This window comes from Meriones unguiculatus, chromosome X (assembly GCF_030254825.1).
Source record: "Meriones unguiculatus strain TT.TT164.6M chromosome X, Bangor_MerUng_6.1, whole genome shotgun sequence".
Taxonomy (NCBI): Eukaryota; Metazoa; Chordata; class Mammalia; order Rodentia; family Muridae; genus Meriones; species Meriones unguiculatus.
The window spans coordinates 128510532-128524518 of NC_083369.1; the positions used below are offsets into that span (position 1 = coordinate 128510532).

Below are 13987 nucleotides of genomic sequence, written 5' to 3' on the forward strand. Positions count from 1 at the left end.
TTTTTAGGCTAGGCACCTCATTCACAATGTTTAGAGCAACATTTTGCAGTTAATTAAACAGTGGTATGGTGTATATGTGTGTGTGTGTTTGTGTTTAGGAGATGATTAAAATGAGATGAGTAGGGAATGATAGTTCTGCAAGTAAGCATATGTTAATCACACATAGCTCTGGGGTATTTTGAAAATCTGTGATTTTGAACACAACGTGCATACCTGGTGCCCACTGGAAGCCAGAAGAGGACATGGGATCCCCGAGATTGGATTTACACATGCCTGTGGGTGTTGTGTATTGAACACAGGTCCTGTTAGAAGTATCCCTTAAACACCCAAGGTGACATTTTAATACACAAATCTTCTCCCATATTACTTAGTACTTTGTCTGCTTTCTGCAAAATTGAAAATTTTGAAAATTGAACCGGAATCTTAATCCATTTAATACAGCATCTGGTGCTTGAAAGACTCAATTGTACACCCTATTCGGAAGATTTTCCAGCTCCTCAACAGCACAGAGTGATCACGAGGCGACTGGAAAATACTTTGCAGAAGGCAAACTAGGGAAAAGGAGTTTAAGATTCCAGGTCATCCTCTCAGCTAGGGTGTCAGTCCTCCTCACGCCTGGGCTTGTAGGGCAGGGGGCGGTAGCGAGGGCTGAGAGCACTACCCGGTATGCAAATCATTGGTGGCCTCGGCTGGGCTCAAAGTCCAAGCGCCTTGCCAGCATATAGCTGCTCAGCCAGGGCGTAAGTGTGAGGGGGTAGTGCGCAGCGCTGGCGCCAGCAGAGGTCCGGACACACTAGCAGCTGACGCAGGCCGCCTGGAACCTGGCAAGCACCATGAGCAACAAATGCGACGTGATCGTGGTGGGGGGCGGCATTTCAGGTCAGTCGCCAGCCACCGGGAGCTCTCCTATGTTCTCAGACAAGTGGCCAGATTAAGAGAGGCCTGCAAGGCAAAGGGGTGGGGGCTGATCCCAGAATAACGACTGTCAGTGTATCTGACGCTGTCTCTTTGGGTCAGAATTGAGCTACTGTCTACCTGTGTTCTTTTTGGGTTAGTGAGTCCCTGGCCACAAGCGGGAGATGAGGGTTTGGGAATTTTCAGAGGGGAAAGGGGACTGGAAGGCTGGCAGCACTTGCTGGGGTTGGGAGACCTGCAAAAGTCAGTAACTGCTTCCAGAATGACCAAGGCAAGCAATATGTTATTATCTTGGCATTGAGCAAGGGGCCTTGAACAAGAAAAGGGGTTAGATCCTGACCAATCATTTGCTTAGGACCTTTCATAATTCCGTGGTTCCCTGATTGACAAAAAAGCCAATAATAGCTCCTTGGTAAAAGCCCATTTTAGCCCCACTAATCGTGGCATTCTCTCCTTGGGTCTTATAGGGTGATCTAACTGCTACTAGGCTCCTTGGTCCAGCCCATATTTAGTAAGAATAGAGACAAAGACTGCCCATCCATAGGAAAACTGGAGACACAGCAAGGACAAGAAGCACAGAAGCCAGAAGTAGGGAATGGGGCACCCCTGTGAAGAATGGGTTTCTAAGGAAGGCCAGGCAGATCCCAAGGCATAGGGCCAGTGAGGCTAAGCAATGCTGCATGGCCAGCTTAACTGAGATCCCTAGACTCCAAGAGGATTCTCTTATTGGAACAGTCATGAAGGTGCTATTAAAATCTGTAGCCAATGGGGGGATACAAAATGAATAAAGTGTAATTAATAAAAAAAAAAAAACTGTAGCCAATTGTTTAAAGACTTACCTTCACTTAATCTTAAATGACAATATGGAGCAGGAGTTGGCCTTTCTTCTGTCATGAGCACAAGACAAGGTGAACCCAAGAAAGAGCACAAGCTTAGGATATTGGGTGCTGATCTTCGTTCTGTGTTTTCAAAGAGGCCCTCCTGACCTTCAGGACCGGAGCTTGGGCTGAAAACACTGTGTAGCCAACCGTGATGAGATTATCCATAGCAACCAAGCAGCCTGGTACTGCAGGTGCATCGATATATGAGCACAATATTCTGAAAGGACAAGGCTGGACACAAATTCAGCTTTCGTGACAATACTTTTAACATCTTCTCTCCAAGAGAAGCTCGGACTTAAAAGCATCTGCACCAATCCCAGCAACTGGGGAGGTAGAGGCAGGTGGATCTCTGTAATTTCAAGGCTAGCCTGATCTATAGAATAAGTTCCAGGACAGCCAGGGCTACACAGAGAAATCTGTCTCAAAAAAAACTAAAAGAAAAAATCTCCATATAGGTGCCATAGAAAATATTACTGCTTCAGACACTGACTTGCCTAACACCGTCTCTAGTGGGAAACTGAACCTTCTCTTTCCAGTCAACTAACTAACCTCCTTTACTTTCCCAACATGCCCTCTTGAGTTTTCTTCTTTTCCTCCACTATTTTGGCTTTTCTCATGATGCTTCAAACTTTCAACTATATGCTTGTATTTTTAGTGCAGGGAGCAGATCCCAAAGCCCTACCATACCAAGCAAGGCCACTGTTACTGAGCTACATCCCCAGTCTCTAAACCTTCAAACTCACTGAAGTTATTCATGGTAGACTCACACAGTAGAGGTGTATAAAGGTTTGACTGTTTTTAAAAACCCATGAAACTGCATTAATTCTCATCAAGACAAAAGGGTGAGGAAGAGACCTCCCTTTGCCTGGAATTTTTCAAGGAATGTCACTGTTCTTATGAAAGCTAGGGGTTCAAAGCTCAGACTTACCCAATTGCTATTATCTGCTATCTGCCGAAAACACTACTTTATCCTAGTCAGATTACAAGATCATAGTGAAGGACAATTGAAAACTTGTGAGCTCTGGTTTTGAAAAGTCTAAAATATGGCACTGAAGGTGTCAAAATGGAAGACCACTGCAAATGGCAGCCCACATTTAGATTCCCAGTGATGGGAAGGATAAAGAGGAAGGAAAGGAGGACTGAAAGTTTAAGGAGAGCCTCCTATAACATGACCCTGTATTAAACAACCACAAAAGATCTATCACTCTAAAAAGGGATTTGAGATATCTAAAGGACAATCTAAGTAAGGATGATTTCTTGTGGTCTGTTTCATAGTAGGGTAACTATAGATAGCAAAAATGCATCGTATATTAAGAAGAATTATTAATATTTTCCACAAAATAATAAATGTTTGAGAAGATAGAGATGCTGATTCTCATTTGAGTATTATGCAGTGCATACCTATACCAAAACATCACATAGTACCTTACAAATATGTACCTTGCTGTCCTGGGAATGGAATACAGGCCTCAAACATTTTAGTTAAGTGTTCTACCACAGAACTACATCCCTAGTTCTATAACATTTTTATCTGTCAACTAAAATTTGTTTTTGAAAAGACAGAGCTAGGAAGAGAGCTTAGGCAGTAAGGTATTTGCTGTGTAAGTATAAGACCTGAATACAATCCCGAACCCTGTAAAATACAGCCGAAAAAGATATGAGATCTTGAGGATAGGGAATAGGTCTGTGGACTGCTATTTACTGCAGGAGACACAGCAATTGCTGCGATCATGAACTCACGGCAGCTGCAGGTACATGCACTGGCTCAGCAAAAGAATCAGCCCATCAACAGTCAAATATGGATGGAAAAGAGGTTTATGGACCCCTAAAACCCACTGATGGACTATTTGCTATTGATAAATTCAAGGAGAGATGAAACAATTACCTTCAGCTAAATGCCATCTGATGACCTCACCAGGCTTCATCCAATAGGTAGTTGAAATCCATTGGTCACACACATGGCCCAGGTTAAAATAAATACAAAACAAAATAAAACCAAAATTCATTAAAGGGATTGCTATCAATGAGGCAGGGATGAGAGAGAGATAAGAGAGGATGGTGGGGAAAGAATGGTCAGAATGATGTGTGTGTGTGTGTGTGTGTGTGTGTGTGTGTGTGCATGCTTGTGTGTAGTTGTCAAATGACAATATTTATTAATAAAAAGAACAGTAGACATGGCTGGAGAGATGGCCTTTGCAGAGGATCTAGGTTCAATTCCCAGCACCTATATGGCAGATTACAACAGTCTATAGTGTTAATTCTAAGGGACCCAACACCTTCTGGACTCTGTGAATTTCAAGTATGCACATGGCAGACATACATGCATTCAGGCAAGTACCCATCCATAGAAATTTTAAAAAAATTAAAACTTAAAAAATATATAAAATTCTAAACAAAACAGCTGAGTATGAAGGAAAATACTTGTAAGGTTCGTGAGAAACCCTATCTTAAAAAGTAGACAGATGGAACTTAAATGTTGACCTCTAGCTTACAAATACACACACACACACACACACACACACACACACAAAGAGAAAAAGACAGAGAGACATACACATACCATACATACACAGGTACACATTGAGAGATGCACATCATGCATACAGTGGCACACACAAACGCACATACACACAAGAGCAATCTTGTGTGTGAAAGAAGGGATCTATCCTTTCATTTGATGAACATTTACTCCCATCCCACATATTGACAAAAAGGGAATTAAAGATGAGCACATGGCATGTGCTTTAGTAGCACACACTCAAAATTCTAGGAAAGGTGATTGGAGAAAACACCAAAATATGAGAAAAATATGTGAATACTTCACAGATAAGATAAACGGACTCTGCCTTAAAGAATGAAAACAAATTATCAGCAGGCTAGATGAAAGAAGCTTTATAAACTAAAGAATAACTTGTATGTAATCATACATGTGAAAGGACATAGTAGCATATTCAGGAAACAGTAAGCATTTCAGAGAAGGCAGAAAGATGATAAAAGCTGAAGAACCCAGAAATCTGCTGTAAGGTTGTGTCTCCTGGAAACACGACAGGGGAACTTCAGCCATGATTCCTCAACAATATGGTTGCCTAAGCAAAACCTGAACAAGGACACTACTAATAGACATGCTAACATGAAAGGGTAAATCTCACTGGGTCCCACCTCTTGACAAAAAACTATAAGCAACCTAGGAATGGGAGTGTGAGAAAATAGCTTTCCCCATTGAAGAGCCTCCAAATAGGTTATTCAATGTCAGTTGGTCAGCCCCGATATCATATAATGCAAGTAATACTAAACAAACCGACTAGATTGTATTTATATGTTTATGCATTTGAATGTATAAGTATGAGTGTGCATGTTACATATGCACATAAAAACAATATAAAAAAGAAGGCATGACTTTGAAAAGAGATCAAGAAGAGGCATGAGAAGAATTGGAGGGAGGAAAGGGAAGGGGGAAATGTTGTAATTTCAAAAATAAAAAGCTCTTAAAAAAAAAAAAAGAATTCCAGTGTGATGAATGGGGAAAAGATCTGACAGAAACAAAACCTAAAAGGTATATTGGGACCTTGGCCTGATGACACAATCCTATATTTCCAGTGTTTTAGAGGCTGAGGCAGAAGGAAAGTCTGGCACACAGCAAAATTTATTTTTAAAAACAGAATCTCCAGCTCTTTGTGCGTCGGGGCAGGGGTTGTTCAAGACCTGGAACTTGATCTGTAGACCAGGATGGCCTGGAAGTCAGAAATTCCCCCACCCCACTTTTTTTTTAAGTCTACCAGAGATTAATTGTGGAGAGGCTTTTATGTTTTTACCATCCTCTGTAGTTCATGCATGTAATAATTTTTAATTCATAAAAGGTATGCATGAGATGATTGTGAATGTGGAGAAAGTGCTGGCATAAGAAGGACCTGAAAGAGACAAGAGGACAGGTTTTTGGGGAAAAGTCAGCACAATTGGAATAGCAAGTCCGGAGAAGACTCTGCAACAGAAACATAGCAACTGGAAACTTGAAGCAGAAATTGGTGCCACAAATGTGCATAATAAAGTTAACCTCACTGCCATGGAAGAAATGACCCGGGCCAAGTAGAGAGTACACAGTTTTATACACAGTAGGTGATTGACACAGTGGTTTATGTTTCACAGTTTCTAATTCCACTTTGCTTTATAAACTTTGTCAATGATTAAACTTGGGGCAATCTGATATTTTCCTGATAAGTTTTAAAGCTGTCAGCAAATTTTTATCACCCCCTTTAGGATAAACAAATACACTGAGGGTATATAACTTTCTTTTTGATGCTTAAAAAATTTTCAGTGCGATTGAGGAGTACCTCTTTAGAAATGTGTCTGATTATAAGTGATTTCCTACCATGGAATGAGCAGGAAACCAGCCTTCTAAATTCAACAAATGGTAGGTGAGTGGTCAGTCTGGTTAGGAGAGTGAGCTGGCCTGCTGGTGGGTCTATCTTGGATAGGGAGTGTCCTCTACAGTCATAAGGGATCATGAGTTCAGGTGCACTGTGAGCAGAGTTGCCTTTGCGATTAAAGGTCAAACCACTTCTGTCATGAAGGAAAAGAATGGGGAAATTCCCCTTAAACCAAAATGTGTGAAAATAACTGTAATTTGATAATGTGCTTGAAAATTTGTATTTCCCAGCCAAATACAAACAGAAAGGCCATGGTAATATTCAGTAAGTGTAGGTCATTACCACATAAACTTCCAGGGGAACTCTGTTTCCTACACTCACCTAAGGGATTTTGCACAACCTATTTGTCACTTGATTCAGCATTCCTTTTTTTTTCCACTAGAAAAGAACGCTTACTGGTTGGTAAAAATGATGTTAGAAATTGTTCAGAACATATAATGGGAAATCAATTCTCAATGAGTTGGAAGGAAAAAGATTGCCACATGAAAAATGAAGCACGTGAAAGACTATTTGTAAAAAGCAACTAGAAGTGCTTAGGTTGTAATTACGGGACAGGAGAGGAACCAGGGGCATGTGGGAGGAAGGTAAGAAAACGTGATGGGGGAATGTGATCAATATATGTTTTATGCTGCATGCAAATGTCACAACGAAACACATTGCTTTCCAGTTACTACAGTGAGTCACTATGTCCTTTTTTGCCAAGGTTTTAGAGGTCTAGAACAAGGGCTTGTGATTTGCTTAGCTTTACTTTCTGGGACATAGAACCATGTTAGGCTTCCTTTTCTAAAATCCATTGAACTCCATGTTGGGCACATGTTGGGCAGCTAGAAGGAGCTGGAGGAAAGAAAGGAAGGTAGAATGTGATATTCTATTTAAGTGAAAATATATTTTAGAAGCACTTTCAACATGTAAGTATTACAGGATAGAGCCCTCATCATTTTTTGTACTGTAAAAATAATCAACATTATATGTAATACAAATAGTGATGTTTCAAACTTTTTTCTTTTATATATGTATTTTTACTTTTGATTGCAATTTTAATCTTAGAAATATGTGGTGTGCTACATGATAATCTTTTGCATTTAAGCAGCTTATAATGATTAAATCAAGGTAGTTAATATTTTATTCCTTAATTAAAATTTTTCATTCACGTATGAAAATTGAACATGTTTATAGAGCACAGTATAATATTTCAATAAATCTAGATAATATGTTCTAATCAAAAAAGGTAATTTCTCTACCCATTTTCTTATCACTGCTTTTTAGGGGAGAAGATTTCTAAATCCTCTTTTCACAAAACATATAAATGGATTATAAAATAGCTTCCATTAGTGAGACCCACCTGTACCCAAATTATCTGACATCAAACAGATAAATCTTTGTTTTTTTTTTAAAGTTAATTGACATATATCACACACATATATATTTAAGAAGTAGTACCTGCTAACTTCACACACCCCCACCCTCAACACACCCACATAACAAAATAAGACTGGTTAGCATTTTTTTTTCTTAAAAATATGTATTGCGAGTACTTTGTAAAATATATAATTAATTGTAGTGGTGGAACTCAAATAATCAAATAATCTAATAATATTTTGACAAAATGAAACATACAAGTGGCTCTGTTTATTTGATGAACTTGGAGAGATACTTTAGTTTCTAGATGATTTCTTCAAGATGTTGGCCTTCAGTAGCATTGACATAGTAAAGTCCATATAACTACATTTCATTCTTGATAGTATTTTCTCCAGATATCGATAACAGAAATGGCATATTATCACCCCAATTTAGTAAATTCATATGTGTATTCCTATTGCTATTTGAATGCACATATATAGCTATTGATGTACCTTAAATTAGAATGACTTCAGTTTAAAAGTATATAAATTAGTGACATTAAATCATTACAGGTGACAAGATAAAAATGTAACTGTAGGTGTTAACTAGAATCCAGGTCAAATGGAATGTGTATGGTTGCATAGAAAAGACTTCATTATATAGCAAGAACCACTGATAACTTCATTTTAAGCTTTAGGTTTGATAGACATGATATTTATAATCTTGGTAGTGTCCCAAATCTGTCTTCATTACTGCATCTCATCTACTTTATTTTATTTAAATTATCTTGTTTAGGGCTGGGACTGTAGCTCAGTTGGTAGAATGCTAATCTAGCATACACAATGTCCTCAGATTCATATGCAGTACTGCACAAACCAACCATGGTGATCCATGCCATGTATTCTCAGTGCTCAGGACATGGAAACATAAGGATTGGAAGGTCACAATTACACGATGAATTTCAGGTCATTCTGGGATACATGAGACCATGCCTCAAAAGACAAATTATCTGATTAAGTATTTATGAATCTTCATCTGATCACAAACTGGTCAATATCAGGGACATGTTACTATTTTCCTATCTCTAGTCCTCCATATATTGAATTAAACCGATAGAATTCCTTGATGAGGATTATGGGTCTTCCTAGATTCTGAACTAAGAGAAGGTAAGTTCTGTAGTTGAAAATCTGTTAAAGAATGGAGCTAACCATGTACTTCCTAAAGGAAGATGGCTAACCTAGATATAAAGCCCAAAGGTTAGAGGAGCCCAAGTCTTGACTTCAAATCCCAATTGTTCTTCTAAATATGCAACTTGGATAAGGCAGAACCTGCTTAGTTTCCGGATTTTTCTTTGTAAGTGGGAGCCGGTTCATCAGTAAATATTGACTTTGCTGTTTTTGCAAGTCACCAAGTAATACTTCACTGAAGAGACTCTGATATAATGAAAGATTAAATACCTTCCTGGGTCCAAAATATATGTCTAAATATCTCTACTTAGAGGCACTATGAACCCAAAGAACTAGCTGTTTTGTCCCTCAAGAGAATGTTTTGGAGATTTGTATTGCTTATATATATGGCATTCCCATTTTTTAAAAGATTTGTTTAATTTTATTTAATGCACATATATTTACTTACTTACATGTATACATGTGCATCGAACTTCATAAACTTCCTGACGTCCATGCAGACCAGATGGTTATGGATTCCCTACAACTGGAGTTACAGATAGTTGTGAACTGCCATGTGGGTGCTAGAAATTGGGCCTCAAACCTCTGCAAGACTAATAAATTCTCTTAACTAATGAGTCACCTCTGCAGCCCAGAATTTCTGTTTTTCAAGAGCTCTTTGGGCTTCTTGCTAAGTTATCTACATAGAACTGACTTATGCTACAAGAAGATTAAGTTTAAAAGGATAAAATTCTTTCTTGATTTTGAACATCCAGGTGATAAACTTCCTTTTATTTAAGGTGTTTCATAAGACCAGCTTTAGAAGAATAATTGATTTCTGATTATGAAAGCATACTGAGATTTTACCTATTAAATCAGAAGACCCTTTCCTCACTTTTTTCATTTTGTGCTGTTTTAGGAATGGAGCCTAAGTCCTTATGCTTACTAAACACTTGCTAAGGTACATCACCAGCCCAAGAACAACAGATTTTATTTCTTTCTATAAATGCATTTTTATAAAATATTTTATTATTTTTATAAATTTTTGTTTATATTTTCACTTTTATTTTTTTAGGAGTAGTGTGGTGTGTCTGAGAGAGAGAGAGAAATGGGTGGGTAGTAGTGCCATGGCTGATATGTGTGAGTAGGTCACAGAAAAACTTTATGGAGTTTTTCTTCACATGTTAAATGGGTACAACTTTTCAAATATTAATCACCTTGACATTTGTAGCATTAAATGGCATCTGACCTGCATGTAATGTATAAGCCTGTGGTCTTGTGTCAATTATTTCTCAGATCATGACTTCGCTCTGGCTTGCTCATTAACAGCATTTTCCAAAATTGCACAATGGTGAAGGTGTCCTGACAGGTCTTAGATTTATTGCTCCTAGTCCCAAATATCCTCACTCCTTATAATGAATCTATCCAACATTTCTAACCATTCTTACATATTGAATGTAAAGTCATGGCCTCAGAGTTTAAATGTGAGATGCTCTTGTTTTGTTTTGTTTTCTCTTAGGGTTTCACTTGTGTTTCAAACTCAGGTTGCATTTTTTTCTTTTTACATTTTTAATTTTATTAATTACATTTTATTAACTTTATATCCCAACTGTAGCTCCCTCCCTAATCACCTCGAAACCCTACCCACCCTCCTTCTACTCCACCCATACCCCTTCCCTAGTTCACTGATAAAGGAGGTGTTCCTACCCCCTTCCTAATGACCCAGTCTATCAGTTCTCATCAGGACTGGCAGCATTGTCTTCCTCAGTGGCCTGGTTAGGCTTCACCACACTCCCTGGGGGTTGGAAGGAGGTGATAAAAGAGAGGGAGAATCAGTTCATGTCAGAGACAGTCCCTGTTCCCATTACTATGGAACCCACTTGGACACTGAACTGTCATGGGCTACAATTGTGCAGGGGTTCTAGTTTATCTCCACAAATGGTCCTTGGTTGGAGTATCAGTCCCCCAAAAAAAGACCTCTGTGACCAGGTTTTTGGTTCTATTGCTCTCCTTGTGGAATTCTTGTCACTTCCAGGTGTTATATTTCCCACTTGATTCATGAGTTCCCTGCACTTTGCCCAAATTTGAAAGTCTCTATCTTGCACGGTATCAAAGCAGATGCTGAGACTTACAGAGGCCCACTGTGAAGGGCTCCTGTCCTGTTCTGTTTTCTTCCTCTTCTGATGTCCATCTTCTTTGCCTTTCTGAGTGAGGATTAAGCATCTTATCCAGAGTCCTCCTTTTTTAATAAGTTTCTTTAGGTGTACATATTAGAACATGTTTATTATATATTATATGTCTAATATCCACTTATGAGTGAGTATATACTCTGTGTGTCTTTCTGCTTCTTGAACAGCTCACTCAAGATGATCTTTTGCAGTTTCCACCTATTGTCTGAAAATTTCATGATTTCCTTGTTTTTAATTGCTGATTAGTATTCCATTGTGTGAATGTGCCACAATTTCTGTATCCATTTCTAAACAGAAGGGCATCTGGTTTGTTTCCAGTTTCGGGCTATTACAATAAAGCTGCTACAAACATAGTTGAGCAAATGTCCTTATTGTGTATTTGACCATCTTTTGGATATAGGCCTAGGAAAGGTGTAGCTGGTCCTTGAGGTAGTAGCATTATTCCTAATTGTCTGAGCAAGAACCACATTGATTTACAAAGTGGTTGTGCAAGTTTACATTCACACCAGAAGTGGAGGAGAGTTATCCTTTCTCCACATCCTCTCCAGATTGTGTAGTCACATGAGTTTTTTACCTTAGCCCTTCTTATGGGTGTAAAGTGAAATCTCAGGGTTGTTTTCATTGGCATTTCCCTGATGACTAAGGATGCTGAACATTTCTTTAAGCGTTTCTCGGCCATTCTATATTTCTCAATTGAGAATTATATGTTTAGCTACATACCTCATTTTAGTTTTTTTTTCACTTTTTTCTTCCTTTTTTTCTCCTTTTTATCAATTACATTTTATTCACTGTGTATCCCAACTGTAGCTCCTTCACAACTCCCTTTCCAATCCTACCTTCCCTCCCTTCATTTTCTTCACCCATATCCCTCACCCAGTCCACAGACAGGGTAGGTCCCTTTTCTTCTGATCCCAGTCTATCAGATCTCATCAGGAATGGCTACAACTTCTTCCTCTGTGGCCTGGTAGGACACACACCACCCCCCCACCCTGACATTCCTTGGTTGGGGTATCAGTCTCAGAAAAGACCTCTGTGTCCAGACTTTTTGGTTCTTTTGCTCTCACTGTGGAGCTTTTGTCCTTTCCAGTTCCTACAAATTCCCACTTCTTTCATAAAATACCCTGCAACTGCCCAAAGTTTGTCTATGAGTCTCAGCATCTGCTTTAATGCCTTGCAGGGTAGACACATTCAGAGGCCCTCTGTGAAGGGCTCCTGTCCTGTTCCTTTGTTTTCTCCCTCTTCTGATGTCCATCCTCTTTGCCTTTCCCAGTAAGGATTGAACATCTTACCCAGAGTCTTCCTTCTTGATAAGTTTCTTTGGGTGTACAGATTTTAGCATGTTTATCCTATATTATATGTCTAATATCTACTTATGAGTGAGTATATACCCTGTGTGTCTTTCTGCTTCTGGGACAGCTCACTCAGGATGATCTTTTTCAGTTTCCACCTTTTGCCTGCAAATTTCATGATTTCCTTGTTTTTTTATTGCTGAGTAGTATTCCATTGTGTAAATGTGTCACAATTTCTGTATCCATTCCTCAAGTGAGGGGCATCTTTGTTTTTTCCAGCTTCTGGCTATTACAAATAAGTCTACTAAAAACATAGTTGAGAAAATGTCCTTGTTATATACTTAAACATCTTTCGATATATGCCTTGGAGAGGTATAGCTAGCCCTTGAGGTAGTAGCATTATTCCTAATTTTCTGAGCAAGCACCACATTGATTTACAATGTGGTTGTGCAAGTTTACATTCCCACCTGCAATGGAGGAGGGTGCCCCATTCTACATCCTTTCCAGTATGTGGTGTCACTTGAGATTTTACCTTACCATTCTGATGGGTGTAAGGTGAAATCTCAAGGTTGTTTTCATTGGCATTTCCCTGATGACTAAGAATGTTGAGTATTTTTAAGTGTTTTTCTGCCATTTGATATTCCTCTATTCAGAATTCTCTGTTTAGCTCCATACCCCGCTTTTCAGGTTTTTTTTCTCTTCTTTTCTTTACATTTTTCATCAATTACTGTTTATTAATTCTGTTTCCCAACTGTAGTTTTCTCCCACCTCCGGTCCCAATCCCACCCTCCCTCTTTCTTCTTCACCTATATCCCTCTCCCAGTCCACTGATTAAGGGAGGTCCTACTCCAGTTTCTTCTGATCCCAGTCTATCAGGTTTCAGCAGGATTAGCTGCATTGTCTTCCTCTGTGGCCTAGTAAGGCTGCACCCCCCCCCTGAGGAAAGTGATCAAAGAGCAGAACAATCAAATCAGTTCATGTCAGAGACAGTCCCTGTTACCATTACTATGGAACCCACTTGAACACTGAACTGCCATGGGCTACATCTGTGCAGGGGTTCTAGTTTATCTCCACCTATGGTTCTTTGTTGGGGAATCAGTCTCTGAAAAGACCCCTGTGCTCAGATATTTTTGTTCTATTGCTCTCATTTTGGAGCTTTTTTCCTTTCTTGGTCTTACAAGTTCTACTTCTTTCATAAGATTCCCTGCCCTCTGACCGAAGTTTGGCTATAAGTCTCAGCATCTACTTTGATACCCTGCAGGGTAGAGACTTTCAGAGGCCCTATGTGAAGGTCTCCAGTCCTGTTTTCTGTTTTTTCCCTCTTCTGATGTCCATCCTCTTTACCTTTCTGAGTGAAGATTGATCAACTTACTCTCCTTATTGATTAGTTTCTTTAAGTGTACAGATTTTAGTATGTTTATCCTATATTATATGTCTAATATCCACTTATGAGTGAGTATATACCCTGTGTGTCTTTTTGCTTCTGGAACAGCTCACTCAGGATGATGTTTTGCAGTTTCCACTGATTGCTTGCAAATTTCATGATTTCCTTGTTTTTAATTGCTGAGTAGTATTTCATTGTATAATTGTACCATAATTTCTGTATTAATTTTTTCCTTTGAGGGCTATCTACGTTGTTTCCAGCTTCTGGCTATTATGGTATTTTGATGGGAATTGCATTGAATCTGTAGATTGCTTATGGCAGGATGGCCATTTTCACTATGTTAATCCTACCATCTATGCATGGGAGATCTTTCCATCTTCTTATATCTTCTTCAATTT

General features: G+C 39.0%; 1 protein-coding gene across 1 annotated transcript in view; it reads left to right on the forward strand.

Moving 5' to 3' along the window:
- Positions 1-720: 720 nt before the first annotated feature.
- The window catches only part of Maob (monoamine oxidase B), a 143460-nt gene continuing 130193 nt past the window's right edge, over positions 721-13987 (forward strand). Inside the window, exon 1 of the mRNA XM_060375604.1 lies at positions 721-879. Within this exon, the coding sequence (XP_060231587.1) occupies positions 834-879 (46 nt within the window). The 5' untranslated portion in view covers positions 721-833. The remainder of the gene's footprint in view (positions 880-13987) is intronic.